Source organism: Ovis canadensis, chromosome 1 (assembly GCF_042477335.2).
Source record: "Ovis canadensis isolate MfBH-ARS-UI-01 breed Bighorn chromosome 1, ARS-UI_OviCan_v2, whole genome shotgun sequence".
In the NCBI taxonomy this organism is placed as follows: domain Eukaryota; kingdom Metazoa; phylum Chordata; class Mammalia; order Artiodactyla; family Bovidae; genus Ovis; species Ovis canadensis.
Genome location: NC_091245.1, coordinates 111,534,062 through 111,560,487, shown reverse-complemented (window position 1 = coordinate 111,560,487; position 26,426 = coordinate 111,534,062). Strand labels below are relative to the sequence as shown.

At 49.4% G+C, this 26,426-nt stretch overlaps 1 protein-coding gene across 3 annotated transcripts; it reads right to left on the bottom strand.

Moving 5' to 3' along the window:
- Positions 1 to 2,681: 2,681 nt before the first annotated feature.
- Positions 2,682 to 23,155, bottom strand: FCRL6 (Fc receptor like 6). 3 transcript variants are annotated; one of them, XM_069545479.1, is made up of 10 exons: positions 22,977 to 23,155; positions 16,618 to 16,638; positions 14,224 to 14,490; positions 13,427 to 13,711; positions 13,021 to 13,296; positions 12,509 to 12,634; positions 8,098 to 8,163; positions 7,400 to 7,471; positions 3,100 to 3,131; positions 2,682 to 3,023 (listed from the first exon to the last, which is right to left on the bottom strand). In XM_069545479.1, exons 1-10 carry the CDS (start codon positions 23,005 to 23,007, stop codon positions 2,934 to 2,936), a joined length of 1,266 nt encoding a protein of 421 aa, XP_069401580.1. In that variant the 5' UTR covers positions 23,008 to 23,155; the 3' UTR covers positions 2,682 to 2,933. The 3 variants fall into 3 exon arrangements, with proteins under 3 accessions (XP_069401580.1, XP_069401589.1, XP_069401597.1); XM_069545488.1 differs by having other exon boundaries at positions 13,048 to 13,296; XM_069545496.1 differs by lacking the exon at positions 13,021 to 13,296.
- Positions 23,156 to 26,426: the final 3,271 nt, after the last annotated feature.

Sequence of the window (26,426 nt, the reverse complement as noted above, 5' to 3'; positions counted from 1 at the left end):
CGTACCTAGATGGTATGAACGAACACAAAACCTGCAAAACAAGGGAGGGGTGTTTACTGAGACCTAACAACAAAGCTGTCCAATGAATGGGTCAGATCCCAGTGTAGGCTGCTGGGCAAGTCCCCGCCTACCCAAGAGGGCCACTAGGGAGCAGCCCTGAGGCTCCTGGTTGTCCTCTTCCTCTCCACATTAAGGGGCACCTCCAGACTGCCTCTCTGTCCTTATGCCAGCTAAGTTCTCTTGCCCATAAATGATATGACCCCATAGAGCCCAGGTCCCTAGATGAGGCACAGCTAACTCACCCCTGCTGGGTAAGTGTTTGCATTTAGCTCTGACTTGGAAAGAAAAAGAACGTTTCCTATTTCAGAGCCTTCATCAAGCATGGAGGCTGCTGCGGGCCTTCCAGTGGGGAGCAGCACTGCAGCAGGGTCTGGGCCTCCCGGGCACTGCTCCTTCCAGGCCTTCCCACCAGCATCCTCTGGGAACAGAAGCAGGTACCTGGTCGGAGAACTGGAGATGGGATTTGGCGCTGGATGTGTCGACATTAGGGCTTCAGGTGTCACTAGTGGTAAAGAGCCCGCTTGCCAATGAGGAGACATACACTGGGTTTCGATCCTTGGGTCGGGAAGGTCCCCTGGAGGAGCGCGTGGCGACTCACTCCAGTATTCTTGCCTGGAGAATCCCAGGGACAGAGGAGCCTGGTGGGCTACAGTCCATTCTGGGTCACACAGAGTCGGAGACGGCTGAAACGACTTGGCATGCATGCACTCACGTGCTGATAGTAGGCAAACCAGACAGAGTCTGGGCTGAAGAGTGTGGGTTTCCTCTAAAAGCTCTATTTTCTCTATGTCCTTTTGGGAATTCTCTTTTCCTTAACTTCTTTTAGTAATTGTTCATTTTGGAAAATTCCAGCTCATTGTTTTACAAATTAAGGGTCTGAGGAGACAGCAAAGGGTCTGAGACACACCAGGTCAGCAGTGTGTGTGTGTGTGTGTGTGTGTGTGTGTGTGTGAGAGAGAGAGAGAGAGAGACAGAGACAGAGAGACAGAGAGGGAGATAGAGATACAACTCCTCATGTACCTGAGTTGAAGGACCCATTTTTCTTTATTACTCCCAATCCACTGTGGAGCTATACTTTTGTACAATACCATAAAGATGAATTACTAAAAAAACATTGAAAGAGAGGTACAAAACACAAGCCCTAGTTTAAATGATTATATTAAAAAAACATAAAATTACTCTATAGATTGCGATAAAAGTTCCTAAGTTCTTGTTTTCAATTGTTCTATTATCTTACCTAGACTGGTAAATTCAATTCACAGACAGACCCCAGTTCGTGGACCAGGAGCGGTTGTGGGGCAGGGGGCAGGGAGGTATGAAAGCTCAGGAAGGAGGTGGTCTGTGGGGACGACTGGAGGGCTGGCTCCTTCCTGTCCCCATCATCGCTGTTCCCTTCATGAGCTGTCTTACCTACGTTTTGACTTTTTAGAAGGGGGTGGCTCATTTACCGAGGGACGGGTAAAGAATTAGGGTCAGGGGAGGGTTACTTCCTGATGGACCAGTGAAGGCCCTGCGCTTCTGGACGGTGTGTGCCTCCCAGTGATCCTGGCAGAACCAAGGGGTAAAGGGGAGGGGACCCTGGTGTATTCTGGCTGTGCACTGGACGGGCGATGAAGGACACAGAGAACCAGAAAGAGGAAGGGCTGGGATGGGAGGAGGCAAGGGAGAACAGGGAGTAGAGAGGCGAAAAACAAGGGCTAGCCTGGGTTGCCCTACCACTGTCTTCTCCCAAAGGACAACTGCAAGCGATTAAGCTCTCAAAGGCAAGCGGACTGATTTACTTCCATGAAGGACGTATTTTGGAGGTAGACAAGGCTTTTAAAACTTTCATGTACATGCAAATTGTCCGCCTAGAGATCTTATTGAAATGCAGGTTCTGATTCAGCAGGTCTGGGCGTCTGCATTTCTAATAAACTCGAGGGGAAATGATAGAAGTTTGCAACTCTGAGGGGCCAGGAGTTCTCTGAACATTAATTTCTTACTAGGAGAGAAAGGTGCCAGTTCTGGTAACTTGGACCCCACTCTCTGTGATTCCAGTGCAGGGGCCCACAGAGCAAATATATATTAATAATTAACCTTCATTGACCCTGCTTCCTTTGTGGCTCAGATAATAAAGAACTTGCCTGCAATGCAGGAGACCTGGGTTCCATCCCTGGGTCAGGAAGATCCTCTGGAGAAGGAAATGGCAATCCACTCCAGTATTCTTGCCTGGAGAATTCCATGGACAGAGGAGCCTGGTGGGCTACAGTTCATGGGGTTGCAGGTTGGATACGACTGAGTAACTAACACGTTCACTGTGTTCACTGACACCAACTCAATGGACATGAACTTGGGCAAACTCCAGGAGATAGTGAGGGGCAGGGAGGCCTGGCATGCTGCAGTTCATGGGGTCAGAAAGAGTTGGACGTGACTTAGCGACTGAACAACAGCAACCTTCATTGAACACTCTGGTTGTGGACTGCACTGAGACTCCCCTCCTTTTCCCTCCCCTGGTCCTTCCTCTTCCTCACCCTCCCGAACTCTCATTACCAGGCTGGTTCACACGGAGTCCAGTCTCCTTGAGTAAATCAGACCAAATAATCAGGCAGCCCAAATGATGGCTACTGATGGACAATATGAAATGAGTTGATACACCTTTATTAACAAACAGATCTACAACCATGTATCTTTTTGAACACTAAGGGATAACAGGAGATTTCTCATGTGCTCCTCAAATGGGGGTACTTGCTGCTAGGTTGGGGGACTGGAAGCCACAGAAGAGGCTGGGGTTCCCTGGCCTCCTGGCGAGCACTGGGGGCTGCGGAGGTGTGTGTGTGTTGGGGTGGGGGATGCCGTTGCTAGCAGAGGGCCTCCTTGTAGTCACTAGTAGGAGCTCAGCGGGTCGTGCTTCTTCTATTCAGCCCCTTGTCTGGATCCTTGCTGAGCTGTGGGTGTTTCACCTCAGCATAGATGACAGAAATGTCCTGTGGGAGAGTGGGGTCAGGGTAAGGGAGCCGATGTCACACAGAGGAGGAGAAAAGAGCAGGAGTCCCATCTCACCTTTTCCTGCTGGGCTGGCTGGGCAGGCCTGGCTGTGGGGGAAGAACAGCATTCAGGTTAGGGCGCTGGGCTCACAGGGTGTCCCCTTCCCACCTCCTCGCTGGCACCTTCCTCTAGAGAACACGGGCTGGCAGGGTCTGGCCTGCTCCCCTGTTACTTCTCAGGGCCTCTCGCCCTCAATCTGAAAGCAGGTGGGGTCAGGAGACCCCAGCTGTGCAACCTGAGGCCGCTGACTTGGCCTCTGAGCCTCAGCTGCTTCAACCAGGAGAGGGAGGTGGTGATGACAGTGGCTGCCTCGTAGGATTCCAGTGAGAAGCAGGGGAGACGAAGGTCTCCAAGATACTTAGAAGTATCTAGAGAATAGATACTTAGAAGTATTCTAGAGAATAACTCCTCCATTAGACACCTGTTCTGCATGGGGCAACCTTTTAGGTGTGAGAATTATATATCTAGTCTATCTAGTATATAACAAGCAGAGGTCTAATGCTACCTATCTAATCTCACATCAGTCCTGTCTAGCAGGGGGTATTGATTCCGAGGCTCAGCGAGGTGATTAACTCTCCACAGTCACTTCCATAAGAAATAGTCTGTGCTGAATCGGTTCAGTCGTATCTGACTCTTTGCGACCCTATGGACCATGTCCTTCCAGGCTCCTCTGTCCATGGGGTTCTCCAGGCAAGAATAAGAACATTGAATCTTAGAGAATGTGAAGCATTATCCCACTGACAAAAATTCCAGCATCTTGGAACATAAGGGCTCTCTTTCCTTTGGGTTTCAGACCCCTGTGCTCACCGTCAGGTAAAGCCTGTTCAGAGCTTGAGTTGGAAACAGACTACCTCCACCCCCACCCCTGCCTTAATCTTTGTTGTCTGCAAGGATTAAAGGATCCCATTTCCTCATTTCCCTTATTTTGCTCATGAAAACCATATAGTCTGAGGTTGACTTCTTTTTTTCTCTTATGTTTAAGTCCTTATTGTGACTCTTCACAGGAAGGAACTGTGCCCACGTGAGCTTCCCATCTGCTTGGCCATGTTATGGGCACAACTGGTCAGGTCTTGAGGGAAGAGCCCTGTGTCCAAGAGACTCCTTGGTTGTCCACTTTCCCTAATGTGGGGGAAATGTGGTGGTGGGGGAGCAGAGCCCCTAGGCTGATTCAGACCCATTTTATAGACCAGGAACTCAAGTCTCTGTACAGGTGAGACGTAAAAGAAAGCTCCCTGTTTTTGAACACCTATTGCATACCAGACAATCTCTGTGGTTTCTACAACCCAGGTTCTATTCCTAGTCATTCATAATAATTTTACAAAGTAGCCATTATCTGGGCTTCCCTGGTAGTGCAGCAGTAAAGAATCTGCCTGCAATGCAGGAGCTGCAGGAGACTCAGGATTGATCTCTGGGTGGGGAAGATCTCCTGCAGGAGGGCATGACAACCCACTCCAGCATTCTTGCCTGGAGAATTCCATGGACAGAGGACTCTAGTGGGCTTCAGTTCATAGGATCTCAAAGAGCTGGGCATGACTGAAGCGACTTAGAACGCACATATGCAGGCATTATCTACACCTTATAGTGGCTCAGACGGTAGAGCGTCTGCCTACAGTGCGGGAGACCCGGGTTCGACCCTGGGTCAGGAAGTTCCCCTGGAGAAGAAAATGGCAACCCACTCCAGTACTCTTGCCTGGAAAATCCCATGGACAGAGGAGCCCTGTAGGCTACAGTCCATGGGGTCGCAAAGAATCGGACACGACTGAGTGAATTCACTTCACTTCACAGATTAGGCTCGGAGAGCTTATGTAACTTTCTCACAGTCACACAGAACACAGAGTCAAGTTCTGAACTCAATTCTGACTGACGCAGAAACCCACGCTTTTCCCACAATTCCATGCTGCCTGTTTGAGAGAGGACTAGCCTTCCCCATTCTGCCATCCTCACTGTCGTATCCGTGGCTGGGGTTTTTGGCTCCATCTTAGAGCTGGGACTGTCCTGTTTAGACTTATACTTGGGGGCAGAGACAAACTATCATTCTTTTTCCTTTGTTCCTCCACAATGCTCAGAAAAGGGCAACCAAACAAACAAAAACCACCTCCCTAGTTGGGATGGTCACACTGAAGGTGTGGTGGAGATGATGTTTATGATGGTGAGACCTGATAGAGTGCCTGAAGAACTATGGACAGAGGTTCGTGACATTGTACAGGAGGCAGTGATCAAGACGATGCCCAAGAAAAACAAATGCAAAAAGGTGGTCTGAGGAGGCCTTACAAAGAGCTGAGAAAAGAAGAGAAGCTAAAGGCAAAGGAGAAAAGGCAAGATATACTCATTTGAATACAGAGTTCCAAAGAATAGCAAGGAGAGATAAGAAACCCTTCCTCGGTGATCAGTGCAAAGAAATAGAGGAAAACAATAGAATGGGAAAGACTAGAGATCTCTTCAAGAAAATTAGAGATACCAAGGGAATATTTCATGCAAAGATGGGCACAATAAAGGACAGAAATGGTATGGACCTAACAGAAGCAGAAGATATTAAGAAGAGGTGGCAAGAATACACAGAAGAACTATACAAAAAAGATCTTAATGACCCACATAACCACAACGGTGTGACCACTCATCTAGAGCCAGACATTCTGGAGTTGGAAGTCAAGTGGGCCTTAGGAAACATCACTATGAACAAAGTTAGTGAAGATGATGAAATCCAGCTGAGCTCTTTCAGGTCCTAAAAGATGATGCTGTGAAAGTGCTACACTCAATGTGCCAGCAAATTTGGAAAACTCAGCAAATTTGGACACAGGACTGGAAAAGGCAGTTTTTATTCTAATCCTAAAGAAAGACAATGCCAAAGAATGTCCAAATTACTGCACAATTGCACTCATCTCACATGCTAGCAAAGTAATGCTCAAAATGCTTCAACAGTTCATGAACCGAGAACTTCCAGATGTTCAAGCTGGATTTAGAAAAGGCAGAGGACACAGAGATCAAATTGACAACATCTGTTGGATCCTTGAAAAAGCAAGAGAGTTCCAGAAAAATATCTATTTCTGCTTTATTGACTATGCCAAAGCCTTTGACTGTGGATCACAACAAACTGTGGAAAATTCTTCAAGAGATGGGAATACCAGACCACCTGACCTGACTCCTGAGAAATCTGTATGCAGGTCAAGAAGCAACAGTTAGAACTGGACATGGAACAATGGACTGCTTCCAAATTGGGAAAGGAGTATGTCAAGGCTGTATATTGTCACCTTGCTTTTAACTTATATGCAGAGTACATTATGTGAAATGCCAGGCTGGATGAAGCTTAAGCTGGAATGAAGATTGCTGGGAGAAATATCAATAACTTCGTATATGTGGATGACACCACTATTATGGCAGAAAGCAAAGAAGAACTAAAGAATCTCTTGATGAAAGTGAAAGAGGAGAGTGAAAAAGCTGGCTTAAAACTCAACATTCAAAGACTAAGAACATGGCATCTGGTCCCATCACTTCATGGGAAAGAGATGGGGAAACAATGGAAACAGTGACAGACTTTATTTCTTGGGTTCCAAAATCACTGCAGATGGTGACTGCAGCCATGAAATTAAATGATGCTTGCTCCTTGGAAGAAAAGCTATGGGAAACCTAGATATTATGTTAAAAAGTGGAGACATTACTTTGCCAACAAAGGTCTGTCTAGTCAAAGCTATGGTTTTTTCAGCAGTCGTGTATGGATGTGAGAGTTGGACCATAAAGAAAGCTGAGCACTGAAGAAGTGAAGCTTTTGAACTGTGATGTTGGAGAAGACTCTTGAGAGTCCCTTGGACTGCAAGGAGATTCAACCAGTCCATCCTAAAGGAGATCAGTCCTGAATATTCATTGGAAGGACTGATGCTGAAGCTGAAGCTGAAGCTCCAAAACTTTGCCATCTGATACGAAGAACTGACTCCTTTGCAAAGACCCTGATGCTGGGAAAGATTGAAGGCAGGAGGAGAAAGGGACAACAGAGGATGAGATGGCATCAGTGACTCGATGGACATGAGTTTGAACAAACTCCAGGAGTTGGTGATGGACAGGGCAGCCTGGTGTGTTGCAGTCCATGGGGTTGCAAAGAGTCAGACACAAGTGAGCAACTGAACTGAACTGAACTTTTGACATACCTGTGTTTGTGGTGATAGTGGTCGTGAAGTCGTGAAGGAAGGTGGTGGTGATGAAAGTTCCAGTATTTATGATGATGGTGGTCAGGGTGATGATGGTGGTCGTGATATCTCACCCTAGGCCTCAAACTACCCCTATACATGAACAAAGATGTCAAGGTTGGCTGGAGATCACTTACCTTCATGCTCCCTTGGGATTGTATGAATCTCAGAGTAGATAACTCCTTCACTGTTTTCATTCTGGCGATGAACTGAAAGAAGGAATGAAGCTTAACTAGGAACCACCTGCTCTCCCACCTCGAGACCTAAGTGTTCTGAGGACACTTATGGAAGGAAGCCAGTCAGGGGCTGTTATGCTGATAACTGGTAGTGGGAAGTGGTTATTAATGTGAGATATCCATCTTGGCAGGAGGACTGTGCCCCCTGATACAGGTTCTAGCAGTTTCCCCAGCCCTGATATTGTTCAAACTAGAGGTTGGCACTTAGAGGTTGGTTTGTTTTTTTTTTGTAAAAAAAGGTAGTAAATATTTTAGTTTTTGCAAACCCCAGCTCTGTGATGTGAAAGCAACCATACACAATACATACACAATGTTCCTTGCAAAAATACTTGGTGGACCAGATTTGGCCCATGGGACATAATCTGGTAACCATTGGTCTAAACCTCCCCCCTGGGGGCTGGGATCCCTTCCTGCTTCCCTCTCCCACCACCAGCTCCATGCCCTTGCTCCTCAAGTTCTCCCTGGAAGCCTCCTGCTTTCTTCCCCAAATGACTGATTCCCAAGACTCAGGCTCATGAGGCCTTCTTTCTCCTGACTCCCCCTGGTGAGGCACTTCTTTGCCTTTATGGACAGACGCTAGTCCTGATGCAAATCCTTACCGTTGACATACAGTTGGTGCTGCTCTTCAACTGGGGCTGAGGGTAAATTCTGGGGTGGAAGAGGCCCTAGGAGATGAAAAGGCATGATTCACTGAGTGTCCTCAGAGAGCAGACTAGGCAGAGGGTGCAGTAAGACAGTCAGTTTACCTTTACAAATTGTATAAAATTACCTTTAAAAATTGTATAAAATATTTAAAAATTAAATTGAAAAAAATGTCAGTGGAGGTTGCTGGTCTTCCCTAGTGGCTCAGATGGTAAAGAATCTGCCTGCAATGCAGGGGACCCGGGTTTGATTCCAGGTGGGAAAAATTCCCCTGGAGGAGGGCGCAGCAACCTACTCCGGTATTCTTGCCTGGAGAATCCCAAGGACAGAGGAACCTGGTGGGCTACAGTCCATACGGTAGCAAAGAAACAGACGCAACTGAGCGACCAACACAACAGTGGGTTGCTGGAGGTCTGAGACTGGTTTGCTGATGATTGTTAATCAGCAGGTCTGGACATGGTTAATTTTTATGGGATGTTTCTTTCGAAAAAAAAAAAAATACCCTAATGGATAGGATGGCTCCATAGGAACCACAAACTGGAGGAGGCAGGGTCAGAAAAGATGGGTTACACCCTTGCGTTGAAACAGTGCAGATCCACAAGTCAGGTTGCTTTTCAGGAGGAGGAAAGCTAATAAGTTTGACAACACTCCACGTGCCAAAAACGCAGCAGGACCAGGGAATTCAAATGCAACATCTACTTAATCGCAAAGCCCCTCACCCAGGGGCCAGCACAGAGCTGGATGTCAAAAAGGCCCCCCTTCCTAATTCTTGGCTGTCTGACATTTTTCACAACCACTTTGCAAAGGTTAATCCTATGATTTCCATTTTTTAAAATGAGGTGACTGGTTGGGAGAGATGATTTCTTCAAGGTCACACAGAAAGCTGGTGGAGACAGAATCTTAATCCACTGTGTATGCGTTTTCTCCATTAGCCTGCCGCCTCTGTGATAGCAGATGTTTCCAGAACTTTAAAAATTATGTCCTGGGATGGGAATTGGGTCGCAGGTGTATTTGAGAACACTCAGTTCATGCCCGGTGTCCAAGAAATATTCATTAGCTCTTATAGCAAGAAAGCTTCAGAGTCATCAGGTAGCACCTTTGAACGTGGCTCCTTCTGTAAAACGAAGAGGGCGTTTGTGGAGACTCAGAGAGGCCCCTGGTTATTAAACATTCCCTGATGCTCATCCGTCAAGGCTGTGATTCTGAGTTTTCATTCCCAAAGAGCTCCGTGATTTTGATGGAACTGTGTTTTATGGGAGGCGTGACAACAGGAAGCAAAATGAACACTTGGAAAATCAGCCAGAACTTGTACACTTATGTAGGTGCTACTTCGAAACAGACCTCCTGTATGACCACATCCTAGATTCCACCATTGGTCAGAACGCTTTGAAGATTGCCTTCAGAGATACAGTCTGTGGGATGTTTTCATTTCTTGAGGAATGGATATGCTGTTTGGAAATAATTAAGGGTCTTGGAAAGTTGAACATGAAGAGAAGAGTTGTTGGACAGTGTTTCTTGGGTAACTGCGGAATTTGGCCTGAAGCTGATTTTCTGAGTGACATTCTAAAGAAGGATTTGTGCCCCTGAGATTCTGAAACGGTAAGACCTCCGCCGGGAGTCTTATTTTCATGAGAGACAAGTTTCTTTTGAACTGGAGTCCAGGTGCTCACAAGCTGACAGTGGGGGTGGGGTGGCGGGGTGGGAATGAGTGGGGAGGCAGTCTCCACATGAAGAGGGATGTCCCTTTGTCCCATGTGAAAGGCATCTTCTTCTTGAAGATCTTTCACCAGTGACTGCTCCTCCACCATCTTGTTTGGGGCTGGGAGGGGGAAGACTGTGATGTGTTGCTTTGCCCTGAATGCTTTGACCCAAAGGTGAGTGGGTGGGAATAGCCCTGTTACTGAGGCCAGGCCAGGGAAGGAGGTTTTATGCAGGTGCAGGGAGAGTAGAACTCAGTCCATCAGTTCATGGTCCCTACTCCTGCTGCCTCCCCATCTAATGCTGGGCCTGCCTCCGTCTCTCTCCAACTGCGCTGTCCTTAGTTGCTCGGTGCCCAACTCTTTGCAACCCCGTGGACTGTGGCCTGCCAGGCTCCCCTGTCCATTGGGCTTCTCCAGGCAAGAGTACGGGAGTGAGTTGCCATACCTCCTCCAGGGCATCTTCCCAACCCAGGAATCAAAGGTCTCCAACCCAGGCCTCCCACATTGCAGACAGATTCTTTATCGTCTGAGCCACCAGGGAAGCCCATGAATACTGGAGTGGGTAGCCTACCCCTGCTTCAGGGATGTTCCTGACCCAGGAATTGAACCAGAGTCCTGCACTGCAGGTGGATTGTTTACCAGCTAGGCTACCAGGGAAGACCCTGGTACCTTAAAGCAACCCTGGCCTGACTGCATGGATTCTAGACTCAAGACTAAAGGAAAGCAGAGATGAGAAGTTAGATGGACAGAGGCTGCTCAATTAAGAAGGGGACAGGAAGCTGGAGGCTGACTTGAGCTCCAACTGGGGTGCCTGGCGAGGTGGTGGGGCTGGGGATGGGGAGAGATACTTTCAGGTACCCTGGCTGTGGACAGGGAGGAATACTTGGAACTGTAGGATGGGGTGGTCTTCCTCAAAAAGCAGGCTAGCTTAACTCCCAGAAAACTCATCACAAATTCCTTAACAGAGGGGGCCTCATACTTGAATAAGCAAATCTAGCTGAAGGTCTATGACACCAATTACTTTTGCCCTTGGCAAGTGGAAAATAAAAATGTCCCTGGGGGAGGAAGAAATAGGTTGATTTGAAACACTGTAGGTGCCCTAGGAATAAACTGGGACCAAATAGCTTTGGCGCTGGGAACCATTCCCTTCAACATGCCTTCAGGCGAACAAAGGTTAAAATTGGAATAACTTGGAGCCACCCAAGGCGATTGCTTTGAAAGCCAACATTCATGCTTAATTATCATGACCTAGACAGGAAGAGGAGAAGAGTCTTGAATTTCAAAACCCATAGATTACCTAGATATCCCATTTATCTAGTTATTTTCACTTGTTTTTCCCTACAGAAAGGGAAAGTTGCTCAGTCGTGTTCCACTGTTTGCGACCTCATGGACTATACTGTCCGTGGAATTCTCCAGACCAGAATACTGGTGTGGGTAGCCTTTCCCTTCTCCAGGGGATCTTCCCAACCCAGGGATCAAACCCAGCTCTCCCGCATTGCAGGTGGATTCTTTACCACCTGAGCCACTAGGGAAGCCCTAGAATACTGGGGTGGGTAGCCTATCCCTTCTTCAGGGGATCTTCCTGACCCAGGAATCGAACCGGGGTCTCCTGCATTGCTTGCCAACTGAGCTATCAGGGCAGCCTCTTTTTCCCTATAGAATCCTCTGCCGATAGCCTTACTCTCATCTGATTTTTGTTGTTGTAGTTGTTCCGCAAAAACACGTGATGGATTTATTTCAAGAGTACACATTTCAGTCTTTAAATGCTGTTAAGAGAAACGAGGCTTGTTGAAATGTAAGCTGGAGGCGGGCATGTGGTAGACAATATCTTATGGAATAGTTTCACATCTCATCTGAGACTTAACTAAACTTTTTATTTTCAAAGACTCTGATCAGAGGAACTGGAGAATGGATAGCAGGAGCAAAGGCAGCCTAGGAACCCGCCAGGTGATGTGCTCGAACTAGAATGAGAACGTGCTGAGCTCCCACTCAATGCCAGGCTAATACATTAGGTATGCGATAGATGCGACCTCATTATCTCAGCCCTTACAACCTCCCTAGAGGGAGGCATTTAGTGCACCTTCGAGGGGACTGGCCCAAGGTCACCGAATAGGTAAATAGCAGTGCTGGGACCAGGCCACTCCCAGTCCTCTCCACCACACTTCCTTCCTGTTGAGCTGACATACGTGGCCACTCACCCAGAGCCCAGTATAGCACAGAAGTGTGCGTGCGTGAGCACGCATGTGCACTGGAGTTCTCGTGTGCTCTTTCTCCCTTACTAAGTGGACCAGAGCTCCCCTGACTTCAAGGAGAGAGTTGGAGGCCTTGGGTTTGTCGTATTCACAGCCACAGACTGTCTCTCAAATGTGAAGGACACTGGACTACATCTCGTTTGGCTTGTAAGAATTCCTCTGTTTGTGCCTTATTCATGCCTGAGTGCGCAGCAGTGTGTTTGTGTGACTGCACCAACACACTCCTGGGTGTGTGTGAGTTCTGAAAGTTGTAACTGTCCTTCCGGGGGCCTCTTTGTGTGACGTGTGAGGAAAAGTCCCTCTCCCCCCCAGTACCCAGAAGTAAGCAATTGGTCCCATCAGACTCGCTTTCCAATGGCTGGACTGTGCCTGGCATAGGGATTCAGTAACTAAGAAGGCCCAAAAGAGTTACCAACCGTTTTTCCTCCAGGGTCTGAAATACCCCAGAAGTGCAGCAGCAATGACCGTCACGGCAAGCAGGCTTGCAGGCAGCCAAGGAACCAGCCAGTTGCTACTGGTGGGGCCAGATAAGACCTGAGGATCTGGGGAGTGAGTAGAGGTGACCGTGAGCATTGAGGATGAAATTCACAAATGCACCACAGACACGCACAGGAGCGTCAGAGTGGCTGGCATTAGTGGGAGACGCCTGGCCTGAAGAAGCCTGGCCAATGGGAATGAGGGAAGGACCAAAGGATGTCACCGTGGATGGGCATCCCATGGCTGACCATGTGGCCCCCCGTGGTGTCCCCTCCCTCTCCGTGGGCTTCACTATTTCCCCACCAGGGTCAGTGGAGATGTTCCCAGCAGGGTCCATGCTCAGTCAGTCATGCAGCGCCTGCTCTGTACCCAGCAGTGAGCCGGGCACAGCAGGAGGAACACAGAGCAGTGAGGTCTAGGGCTCAGAGCCCGGCTGGGGGACAAGACCTACCATCCACAGAGAGTGTCACAGGCTCACTTGTCTCTCTGGAGACACGGTTCCCGGCTTCACAGGAGTAGTTCCCAGCATGCTGCTCTGACATCACCCGGAAGAGGCAGGAGGCGGGTCCCCCATGGGGAGCCACATGGTTCCGCAGGATGTCCCCATTGAGGTGGAATGAGTACAGGATTGGAGGGGAGCCCCTCTGGACCTCACAGAGGAGCTCCACCTCTTCCCCCACAACTAGGCTGGTGGGTCTCAGGGTGAGCAGGGGACGGGACACAGGAGCTAGGGAGCATGCAGTTGGGAGGTCAGTGGACTACTCAGGGTCCTCCCTTAGGGACCCCTCCCCTCACAATCAGGGCCCCCACTGCCCACAGCCCAGGCGTCTAAGCAGCATCTCCCCTCCCCCACTTACCCCACACCCTGAGCTCCAGCTGAGGGCTCCGTTTCTGGACCTGGCCACCCTTAGGGGAGGCCTTGCACCAGTAAAGCCCGGCGTCTCCCTCTTTGGCTGCTGGGATGTGGAGTTCTGGGTGGCGGCTCCTGTTCTGCAGGGTGCGGCCCTCCTTGTGGAAGGAAAAGAGCAGCCGCCAGGCTGACTTCTGACTGTGCAGCTTTGTCTGGCATCTCAGGGTCACAGGGCTCCCCTTGCAGAGCTCGTGAGAGGGGAGGGCTGTCAGCACGGGAGGCAGGAACCACTCTGGGGAGAGACAGCAGGGGGCTCACGATGGGAGTCTGGACAGTGTGTCCCGGGGAGGCTGAGGTCTGAGCTTCGGCCCACTCCAGGCCCCACGGGGAATACCGTCTCCCAGCACCTGACCGCTCATCCCACCCCAAAACCCTGAAACAATGCCCATGCTCCCAAGCCCCTCTGGGGTCCCAGAAAGCCAGACCCAGATGGGCCTTAGCGGTCATCTAGTCCCTAGAGGGGAAGAGTCTCGCTCAGGGTCTCAAGGGGGCGGTAAGCATCAGGGTTGCTTCTGGGCTCTTCCCGCCCTGCCCGCCCAGGGCATCTTCCGCCTCCCTGACTCCAGGCATGTCCTATGGAGGGGGAGGGTATGTAGACAGCATCTTGGGCATCTCAGGGCCCTGACGAATGACCCAGCAGCAGGGGCAGCCAGAGAGAGGGGTGCAGCCCCAAGCCCTGCTGTCCTCTAAGACCAGGCCCCTGAGCAGCACTGTAACCATCCCACCCCCCAAGTGGTGACTCACCTTGGACTTGAACCACGGCAGTCCCTGAATCCCATGAGTCCGTGTTTCTGGCATATTTCACCTGCCCAGTGCAGTTATACCGGCCACTGCTGTTAGCTGTTGCTGTCCCCAGGAAGAGAGGCTGGTTGTTCTTAGAGAAATGGAGGAGTTTTTCATCTCTGTAGAATTTCACCTGGGACAGCGCTGCATTCTTCCTTCCCCGGCATTGCAGAATCAGTATATCCCCCTCAAACACGAGGTATGGCTGGGCTTGGGGGCTCAGCCAGACTGTAATATGCAGGAACAGGGTCACCCTGGAGCCGTGGGTCTCCCAGTCCATTTCCTTCCTCTTCCCGAGCCTAATCCCACCCCCCACCCCAATCCTGGGATGGAGGCTCCTGGATGGCACCCTCGCAGCTGCCACTGTCCCGGACCGTCATGCCAGGCCGGGGCCGGCCCTCTGCTTTCCTGCACCCCTTTCTCCCTGTTTCCTCTGCCCTTCTCTTTTCCTTCTCCCTCCTCTCCCTTCTTTTCTCTCTCTGTGCCTTCTCTCTGGCCTCCTTCCCGCCTACCCTTCTTCTCTCCATCCCCCCGCTCCACCCCGCCGACATGACCAGGGATGGAACCCTTGCCCTCTGCAGTGGAAGCTCAGAGCGTTAACCACTGGACCATCAGGGACGTCCCCCTCCTTGTTTGCTTTTGCAATGCCCTTTCCTCTGCCACCTTGGCAAGCTTGAGGCAAATTGCGTTCCTTCCATCCATTGTTCTTTGTTCTCTTGATTGGATCCCCATTCTCCTAGTTTGGTTTCTTCTCTCCTGGTGACCCCAGCACAGCTCTTTCTGCAGCATCCACTTCGGATGGTATGTGCACCCCTCCCCACCAGAGAGGAGCTGAAGGGGTGCGTGTTGGACGTGCCATGGCCTGGGCTCGCTCCCCCCGACTTCCTTCATCGGGCTTCCCCAGGCCCAGCCTCCATCAGCACTCCCAGCAGCAAGGTTCATTTCCACCACAGTCACAATGTGGGATCTGCCACCTCTGTCCTCATTTCTAAAATGCCTTTTATGCCCTGATGTGGACAAGAGAAGAGCTCCTGGGGACCCGGCATCATCTGCAGGGCAATCCCAGACTGGCCTGGCCCCGGGACATACGTCTTTGGCAAACCAGGTACCGCTGGTCCCAGACAACCTCAGAAGCCTGACAGTAATGATGCGTAATCAGATTGGGAGCCCCCGAAAGAGCCACAGCACATCCTACCTTCGTCTGGTTCTCCTGGATCCCTCGGACTCTTATTCTCACCCAAGAACTAATGATGCTCACAGCGTAGCTGAATAATGGGCCTTGCTTCCTTGGCTGCTCTTTCTACCACCACTAAATATTGGTTTGGATTCTTCCTCGGGCATCACAGAACATGCCCCCAGAGGTCAAGACTTCATAGGTCAGAGTTTTCACCCACTTGACAGAAGCTCCATGGAGGTCAGTGGGACAGGATGAGCAGGAGGGCAAAGTTAGCCAAGGGAGAAAGAAGGCTGACCCACAGACAAAGATGCCTGCTTCCTTGAGCATTAGCGGGGTGGACGCGAATCCAGATGTTGATGAGTGGGGATGGCAGGAGCTCCAGAGCCACACTGAGAGGAGGAAGTGGGGGCCGTTGGACTTATAAGGGGGCTGGGTGGAGGCCTAGAGTCATTCTTCTGGAACTTGAAGTCACCCTGTAACTATCCTCAGCCTGAGACAGTGAGGTCCTGGGTTTCTCCTCTTCCTAGGCATAGGGGAAGACTCCTGAGGAAGAGATCCAGGCTGGAGCTGCTCTGAAGATGCTGCTGGGGGACCCAGTTCTGTCGCTGTTGTTCCGTCTCTCAGTCGTGTCTGATTCTTTGCAACTGCATAGACCTGCAGTGTGCCAGGCTTCCCTGTCCTTCGCTATCTCCTGGAGTCTGCTCAAACTCACATCCAAGTCATTTCTAGCAATATGCAGTGATACTAGAAAGAGCAGCCAAGGAAGCAAGGTCCATCATTCAGCTACACTGTGAGCATCATTAGTTCTGTGAGGCGAAGAGTCCTGGGGATCCAGGTGGACCAGGTGAAGACAGGATGTGCTGGGGCTCTTCTTAGGCCTTCCTGTCTATTACTCATCGTTACTCCCAGGCTTCTGATGCCATCCAACCATCTCATTTTCTGTCATCCCCTTTTCTTCTTGCTCTCAATCTTTCCCAGCATCAGGGTCTTTACCAATGAGTCGGCTCTTTGCATCAGGTGGCCAAAGTATTGGAGCTTCAGCTTCAGCATCAGTCCTTCCAATGGATATTCAGGGTTGATTTCCTTTAGGATTGACCCAGTGGCTCTGATTTTACCCATCTATTAAGTTTTGGCCCAGAGACACCCTTGGAGATGAAAGAGACACGGACAAGACTCACCAACTTTCCCAACACAGGGAACTGCAAGAGAAAAAAAGTGATAGATTAAGTAGCAGAAAGAACTTTCTGACAAGGAGAGGGCCTGTCACCTTATAAATAGATGCTAACATTCATTCAACCAGTCAACCACCCAGCCCCCTAAGCACATAACTATCTAAGCCACCCAGCCACTCACCACCCAGCCACCCAGCTATCTAGCCAAACAGCCACCCAGCTATCTAACCAAACAGCCACTCAGCCACTCAACTTTTATGGTGGACCTACTGCCTGGAATTCTTTGCCCAATCTCAGTTCACATATTACCCCCTTAGACAGGTCTTGCTGGGCTTCCCAGGTGGTGCTCATGGTAAAGAACCTGCCTGCCAATGCAGGAGAGGCAAGAGACACAGGTTCAATCCCTGAGTTGGGACGATCCCCTAGAGGAGGAAATGGCAACTCCAGTATTCTTGCCCGGAGAATCCCATGGACAGAGGAGCCTGGCAGGCTATAGTCCATATGGTTGCAAAGAGTTGGACATGATCGAAGCAACTTAGCACAACTATCATAATACCCTATTGTGTTGCCATCAGAGCACTTATCATCATTTAAAATGACCTTACCATTAAATTGCCTACTTGTAATCACCTGTCTCCCTCCCTCTGTCTAAAACTTAAGCCCCATGAGAGCAGCTCCTCTGCCTGTCTAGTTCACTGCCGTATCACCTACACCTAGGGCCCGTGCCTGGACCACGGTCTGTGTTCAATAAGCATGTGCTAAATAGATGCACAAATGCTTCCCCCACTTGTGCAGGGCAGGGAACAAAAAGTAGAAGACACAGGACTAGATTCTTACACTATTGGGCCTGAAGGGCCTGTTTACACGTACAGAAGAACTCAGCAAAGCAGGACCGGATTCTTGTGGCCCATCTGCCCACAGAGCTCTGGGGAATAGAGTATATGGAAGTGATGATAGGGAGGAGGTAAGAATAGATTGTACAGATGTGATCATAGGAAGGAGGTGAGGTTTCCCTGGAGGAGTAGTCACTAAACGATTGTGGGGCATGGACAGGCAGCTTGGATGCATGAGAGAACTATCAACAGGCCAGCACACCACACCATGTTGCATCTTGCATGCGTTGCACTAATGCTTCTAGATGAACGAATGCTCGAGGACAGTAAGTGAACAGGAAAGTGAAAGTGTTTGTTGCTTAGTCACATCTGACTTTTTGTGACCCCATGGACGGTAGCCTGCCACGCACCACTGTCCGTGGGATTCTCCAGGCAAGAATACTGGAGTGGGTAGCCATTTCCTTCTCTGGGGGATCTTCCCGACCCAAGGATCAAATTCAGGTCTCTTGCATTGCAGGCAGATTCTTTACCATTCAAACCACTAGGGAAGCCCAGGTGGCCTGGAAAGAGTGCCCAAACCACAAAATGATGACAGATGAGGTTAGGCAGGTGTGATCAGGCTAAGGGATGGGAGACCCTAAACTAAGGGGCAGAGTTGGATGTAAAGCAGTGGAGCAGACTCTGGGCTTTGGGGCAAGAGGCAAAAGAATGAATGATGTAGGGCTGAGTGCAGTCAGTCCAGGTGGTCCCCAGGCATTTACTTGTGCCTCTCTTTGCTGGGTGCTGTGCAGAATCCTGAGAAATGCAAGAATGGTCTTGGGAGGTGGGGGGAAGATCCCCTCAGCAGATCTGGCGTGTATGTTCATTCACAGGCCATCATGCATGCTGTCTGCATGATTTGGGACATATTCTCTACCTACTCAGCTCAGGTCAGCTCCCCCGCAGGTTCTCAGGGTGTTTAAGATTACGAGTCCATCCCTTCATCTTCCCCTGCCTGCAATCTAAGTGCATCTTCTGTGATCTTGGTGTAGTGGGAAGCACACAGGCTTTGGAACCAGATGACGTGGACTGATTTCATGAGTCCATCTCTTTCTATGGGAACTTGCACAGGTTGTTTAAAGTTCAAGAGCCTCCAATTCCTGGCTCTGTCTGTATAGTGGAAATGGCAATGAAATGGAGCAGGACCGTATGGTCCTTGCCCCTCCCCCCACCGGCCTCTCTGCTTGCCACTTGCCTCTGGAAAACCTTAGTCAAAGAATCAGCTTAATCAGAGAAGTGAGAAATGCTGAAACAAAGGAAAGCAGTCAAAGGGGACCAAATAATAATGCAGTCATTAAGCACAGTCAAGCACCTTTAGTTCCTTCTCAAGGGCTACAGGTAATATTCTGAGCCATATCCTGTGAACTGTCTTATAGATACCAAAACCCCAGGTGGAGGAATTAACTGCATGATGCCCAGACAGTCCAGGACGAGCTGCCACAATTCTAAGAACTCACCGCAAAGAAATGGGAACAAATGGACCACAAAACTGAAGGTTAACTGTACCTAAAACAACCAAGGTGATGCTAGTCAGACCACTGATGACCACTTTGAAGATGACTGTCAGAGATGACTGCTGTTTCTGCATGTCGCCCGCCACCCCACACTCTGTCTATAAAAGCTCTCACCAGCTGCTTGTCAGAGGGGAAGTCAGCCTTTGGACAGACGTCCGCCATCCTCTCCCACAGTTGCCGGCTCCTGAAATAAAGCACTTTCCTTTCCACCAACCTGGCCTGCTTATTGGCTTTTGAGTGGCAAGCAGCCAGGTCCCACCATGCATGCCTTTTGGTAACAATAAGTAGTTTTTCCCTTACAGAGCAGTTACATAGATTATACCGACCCCCCGTCTGGGGAGGTGGCTTCTACATTAGCCGAAAGCAGAAAGAAGGCCTGATCTCAGAGTGACTAAGACCTCACTGGGTAGTGATGCCTCCCCTTCCTTTCCCTTTCCCACCGGAAAACAGTTTTGCAGCTACAAAGTGATGAACAACAAGGCTGACGTGTCTGATGCCTATAACAAGAGGGTAGGCTCCAGCGAGCATAGATGCTTCAAATAAGCTTGTGCCCCAGATCCCAATGACTTGCTCTCCAGGGCACTGCAAGGCCTCGGGGTTGCGATTGCAGAACCACTGTGTATAATCAAAACGGCCACCAACTGGGGAAAAACAGAGTAGATGACATCTGCTTACAGCAGTTCCTATGACGAGAACCCGAGGGCTTCAGTCAGGTGCAGGCTGAAGATGAGGCGACAGTGTGATGTGAAACCAAGAGCTACTGTAAAGCTGTGGAGTCCTGGATGGCAGAGGTCACAGCCCCAGCGAGCTCTGCACTCATTGGGCCGCTTTGGGAGGGATGAGAAAGCCCGGCTCCTGACCCACTGACAAAGCTTAGCAGGACCGAGAAGACCAGGGCAACGAACAGGGCCTAGAAACCATTTCCTACTAGAGGAATTGGGAGACGTTTATCTGAGAAAGATGAGACAGAGTAGGGATAGTCAGTGGCCTTCGAATACCTGATGGGCTAAGCTTAAAAGAAAGGAGAGGCTTGTTACTTCATGGGGGTCTCCCCGGCCGTCTCACATCTCGTGCATTGGCAGGCAGGGTCTTTACCACTAGCACGACCTGGGAAGCCCTCATAGGGCAGAAGTGGAGCTAGTTAGATCAGAGGGGCAGCTCCTCACGAGGAACGACATCACAGTAAATCTCTACCACATTGCAACATGCTACTCTGCCAAGGGGTGGCAGCCGCACACCGGGAGGGCTGTGTGTCACGGATGCTGTGTGTGTATGGGGGTGGGTTCCAGTACGAGGACTGAAGCTGGCCGATGCACAGCTCAGAGGAAGGTCGAGGTTCATCGCCTAAATTTTAAATACATCTTAGTGTGTGTTAATCACTCAGTCGTGTCCGACTCTTTGCAATCCCATGGACTGGGGCTTGCCAGGCTCCTCTGTCCATAGAGTTCTCCAGGCAACAATACTGAAGTGGGTTGCCATTTCCTTCTCCAGGGGATCTTCCTGACCCAGGGATTGAACTCAGGTCTTCTGCATTGCAGACAGATTCTTTACCATCTGGGCCACAAGGGAAGCCCAGATACACCTTCAGTATACAGCCATGACCAGCGTGTTCAGCCTCAGGGCTTCTAGCCTCTAGAACCTGTGACAGACAATACTAACAACAGGTACCATTTGCTGTGTGACCACATCCTGCCAGGCGCTTTAAATGAGTATAATGTCTAGTTTCACCTGATTAAAATCCAACTACATCCAGACTAGAGGTAGCGAGACAGAACAGAGAAAGCACAGGGTTTGACAAAATGGATTGGGTTCCCATCTCTGTTTTGCTTGTTAGCAGGGTAATTCTAGGCAAGTTTCTTAACATTTTTGAACCTCACTTTCCCTAACTGCTTCATAGGGATAAAAATTAAACCCTCCCCTATAACGACTCTGAAGGTTATACGAGATAATGCATGTACTGTATATTTAATTTTTTTTTTCCCTCTCCTCTGTCTCTCTGGCCACATCAGAGAGGAAATAGCACTAGAGAGGAAATGGCAGCTTTACCCTTAACGGTAACTTCGTTCTCCGACACCTTCAGACGGGGGTCTGACCCCCAGGCTGGCTTTCTGGGGTCCTGAGCATCAGATGTGACTCAGTCCCGCCTGGGTTTCCCATATGCCATCCAATTATTCAGCCAGTTACCGACTTTCCACTCCTCCTCCTTTGCTTCCCCCCATCCAGATCCTGGGCTACACGCCGGGGAGCTCTTAGATTTTTATCTAGTCAAGTCCAAGGACTCTATTCCTTTCACAAGGAAGGGATGTGCCCTTAAGAATCTCCCATCTGGAGCGTATCCAGGCACGAGGCTGTCCTGTCCCTGCCCTAATGTGAGCACTGACCTTCTCATTTGTCCAAATGACCATTCATAGAGCACACAGGGCAACATGGTGATGTTGGGGAAGGAAGAGCCCTGAGTGGAACAAGTATTTTCTTCTCAGAGGCTAAATTCCCACAAACTCTACCCAGGTAGGGGGTGTTTTTAGGAATGCATTTGCTTTTCAGGGCTTCCCGGGTGGCTCAGGCAGTAAAGAATCCGCCTGCAATGCAGATTCTGGATTTAATCCCTGGGTGAAGAAGATCCCATGAAGAAGGAAATAGTTATCCACTCCAGTATTCTTGCCTGGAGAATTTCATGGACAGAGAGAGGAGCCTAGCGGGCTACAGTCCACTGGGTTGCATAGTCAGACATGACTGAATGACTAACACATTTTGCTTTTCTGGTTCAGTGAAAACAAACTTCTGGGATCAAGCTTAAAACAAAAAGCAAGTCAACTCAGAAACTGTGAAGCGAAGTGATCTACGTGCCCAGACTCTTTCCTTTTGAGTGTAGCATCTGACAATGGCTGAGACTGAGCTGAATCTAGGGGAGCCGAGTAACCCGTCCCCACTCCAATCCTCTGTCTGGAGACCAGTCCCTCCTGGCATGTGTGACTGGCCCCAGTGGATCAAGGAGACAGCTATGGATTCAGGAGAATGGATCTGAAGCTTCATATAGGTCCCTGTGGACTTCCCAGGTGGCTCAGTGGCAAAGAATCTTCCTGCCAGTGCAGGGATGCAGGAGATGCAGGTTTGATCCCTGGGTCAGGATGATCAGCTGGAGAAGGAAATAGCAACCCACCCCAGTATTGCTGCCTTGGAAATCCCATGGACAGAGGAGCCTGGTGGGCTACAGTGCACGGGGTTGCAAAGAGTTGGACATGACATAGCGACTCTACAACAGCAACAATAACAATAACATGGGTCCCCATGGGCCAGTCAGACCCAAATCAGAACCTCCCCCTGACAGAGAGAGGAAGTAGGCAGAATAGGAATGGTCATTTTGAAGAGGGATTTGGACATTCAGGGCACAAAGCTCTTGACCAAGGAAGAAGCCCAGTCATTGTTGACTGGTTCCAAGAAAAGGCTGAGGCTTCTTGAAATATACCTCCTTGTAAAACCTCACATTTAGCTCCGCTTGCTGAGCAAAATGTGTGGAACTGCCTTTTGTCCACTTCCCTGATCTTTCCTCTGCACCCCAGCAGCCTCCTTTCCTTCTGTGATTTTATTTTCCTTTCAAGATAGACCTGATGGATATTTTAACTTGATTTCACAGGGTGAAAAATGTCATTGGACTTCAGCATGTGATTTTTTTGGCTCCCTAAATTAGCTTTGACACATCAAATGGTTGCCTTTCCAAGGACCCAGGAAAATGGGATAGGAAAGCCTGGGGCTCCCCAAATGGCCTCATCCCCATCACTCTCATCCCCATCACCTCCATCACTCTCATCCCCATCACTCTCATCCCCATCACTCTCAAGCATACCCATGTGCACACACTAGTCTCAAGCTCTAGCCATAAACCCACTCAAACTAGAAAAGGTGAAATAAGGAAGTTTGCATCTTAGGAACGATGCAGTCTTTGGTGCCCAGGAGAGGCTACTGGCACTTGGTGACTTACCGAAGAGGAGCGCAACCATCCAGAGCAGCATGGGGCCCGGCCTGGCGTGGAAGAGGGTACGCAGGACAGACTGGAGTCAGGGGCGAGGATGGCAGGGAGAGCATCTAGGCCACAGGCCCAGGGGTGGGTGGGTGACCCCCTCTGACGTGCTTTGTGTTAGCGCTTGATAATCTAAATACAGGAAGTGGGGAAGAAACTACAAGCTCAAATTAGTATTTCTTCTTTGCTAGAAGGAGCGTAACACAAATAAAATTTTCTTGACCATAAATCATAAGGTAGTCAGATAAGCCACTGGCAAGCACTTTTCTGTTTTCTTAATATATATATATTACTGAAGTGTAATTGACTTACAATGTTTCAAGTGTACAGCAAAGTGATTCAGTTATACATATACACATATATTGTTTTTGACATTATTTTCCATATAGTTCCCTGTGCTCTACCGTAAACCTTTGTTACTTGTTGCATATCTATTTTTTAACTAGAAATCTAGCATTCTATTAATACTAAGTCAAACAAGTAGAATCAAAATGTCATTAGTGTGTTAGGCAAAAATTCATGTTTTCTAATATATATATATAATACATATTACTTATATACATATATGTATATAAAAGCTTTTCTACTACATTTGATAAAGGCTTGAGAAAGAACATAAAAAAAAGAATAAATGGAGAAATTGGAAAACATAAATTGCCGCCAGTGTCCCAGCCCTGTGGCGAAACCCTGCTGACCCCCGCCTCCACAGGAGGTCCTCCAACATGAGCAGGTAACTTTGGTTCAGTCTCCTGTGGGGTCATGGCTCCTGCCCTCTGGGTCTTGGTGCACACAAGATTTTGTCTGTGCCCTCCAAGACTGGAGTCTCTGTTTCCCCCAGTCCCATGGAAGTCCTATAATCAAATGCCTTTGGCCTTCAAGGTCAGATTCCCTGGGGATCCCCAGTCCCTTTGTCAGATCCCCAGGCTGGGAAGCCTGACGTGGGCTTCAGAACCTTCACAACAGCGGGAGAATGTCTTTGGTATCATTGTTCTCCAGTTGTGGGTCGCCCACCAGGCTGGTATGGAATTTGATCTTGCTGTGGTTGTGCCCCTCCTACTGTCATGCTGCAGCTTCTTCTTTGTCTTTGGACATCGTTATCTTCTCGTCCTTATCTTTTTTTGGTGGGTTCCAGCATCCCCCTGTCCGTAGTTGTTCAGCAGCTAGTTGTGATTTTGGTGCTCTTGTAGGAGGGATGAGTGCACTCCCTTGCAAGCACTTTTGAATGCTCTCTTGGTGGTTTGAAAAGGCTCATGCTAGGAATTAGGGTGGGGCATGGCTAAGGAAAGACCCAGAGACTGCCAGAATTTGCTTGGCCTCAGCATCACTTAGTCTGGAAGGTAGCACAGCGATGGAAACACCAAGATCCTCCACACTGCCCCACCTGGACTCTGAGTGACCTCTAGTTCTCCAAGGTGCCCTCTTCTTCAGGAGGAAATGTATCTGGCCTCTGCAATAAGGTAGAGAAATGGAATCCTGAAGATATTCCACAGGGCCATCGGCTCAGCAGAGAATCAGGGATCAATGTGGCTGGGGTAGAACGGGGATGGAGGTTCTGAACCTGAGGCTTTAAGACTGTCAGGTAATTATTTTGAGAAGAATTGTTCATTAAAAGACATGATTAAAAGAGTGAACAGGCAAGCCACAGGGTGGCAAGATATTTTAAATGCATATGCCTGACAAAGGGCTGGTATCTGGAATGCAAGGATTTCTACAATTCAATATGAAAAAGACGGACAACCCTCTAGAAAAATGGACAATATTTTGGATAGTTACTTGACAAACACAGATATCCAAGCATTCAGTAAATATAGGATAAGGAACTTGACTTCATAAATCACTGTGGAAGTGCAAGCTAACCTGCAATGAGACTCCACTGCATCCCCCATAAGAATGGCAAAAACTATACACGACCAAGTGCTGGTGAGGGTGTGGAGCAACTGGAACTCATGTGCCCCTCCAGAGGGAATATAAATGGGTACAGCCACTTTGGAAGACTGTGGCAGGATCTAATCAACTGGACGCCCGGATCCCGAGGGCCCAGTGTTTTCATTCCGAGGTATTTGCACACACGTGGGCATCACCAGACAGGTGCAGGAATGTTCATAGCGGCGTCACTTGTAACAGACGAAAACTGGAAACCACTGGTCTCTCAGCACAGAAGGAGGCCGTCCCCCTGCCCCCCATGTCCTTCGAGAACTGAACACGTGAATTTAAGGCGAAGCGTGGAGAGCTGGGTTAAATGCCAGGAAGCATTTTCTGACAGTGGGTTCTTCCTGGAAGACTTTAGGTGAGAATTTTCATATGGTCTGAAAAGAATTTGCTGTGCTGATTGCTGAAGGAGCTTCCTAGGTGGCGCTCAATGGTATAAAACATGCTTGCCAATGCAAGAGATGTAAGAGATTTGGGTTTGGTTCCTGGATTGGGAAGATTCCCTGCAGGAGGGCATGGCAAGCCACGCCAGTATTCTTGCCTGGAGAATCACATGGACAGAGGAGCCTGGCGGGCTACAGTCCACAGGGTCACGAAGAGTTGGACAGGACTGCAGCGACTTAGCACATACGCACTACAGAAGGTGCGAATGGAAAGGGTGAACTTTCTGTTTTCCCCTCAAGATTCTCTGATTCAGCAGAAAGGGGCGACAAATCTGGCACTGCCAGGAAGTTCTTTTGAGTCTCTGTTGGTTGGGAGGGAGTTAAAAGGAGTGAGGAAGTAAAGTAGGAATTGAATACCTTGTTGGCTCAGCTCAAGATGTTAACATTTATGCATTTTCCTCTATTCGTTCTCTTTCCAACAGATCTCTCGACTTGAGTCATCTTTAACTTTGTTCAGCTGCGGGTCTAGAGGGTAATGTGACACCTCTGCAGGGCTGCAGCTAAGAGAGGAGACGGGGCAACCACAAATGGTCTAGCTTGCAAGCACTGAAGGTGCTTTGCAGGCAGAAGCCATGAAGCCTCGGCCCCTGGCTGCCTCTACTTTCCCTGGGTTCAGGCGGCCTGACCGTGTGAAGCCTCCCCCACTTCTCACCCTACCCTTGCGGAGTGAGGTTTTGTTGCACCTTCAAAGGTGTTAGTGACATTGGCTCCCTGAGCTTGACTGGCTGCACACTGCTTCTTGGGGGTGAAGATCACCAGAGGCAAGTGGGGTTGCTCCCAGGTTAGGATTCTTCCAGGGCCCAGACTGAACGGAATCAAGATTGGGATGGGTTGGGGGTGGGGATCAAAACCCATACTACTCTAAGGGAAATGAGGGGCTAAGAGGAGGTGGGGAGGATAACAGAAAGGGGATTCTCAGCCAGCAAGGGCTTGAAGCCCAGGGGTCCTCATTCCTCAAGGTCAGCTCACAGGGGAACAGTGGTGATGGACAGTGGCTTCTGGGGGATGGGAAGATTCAGTCCCACTCCTAGGAGGTAAG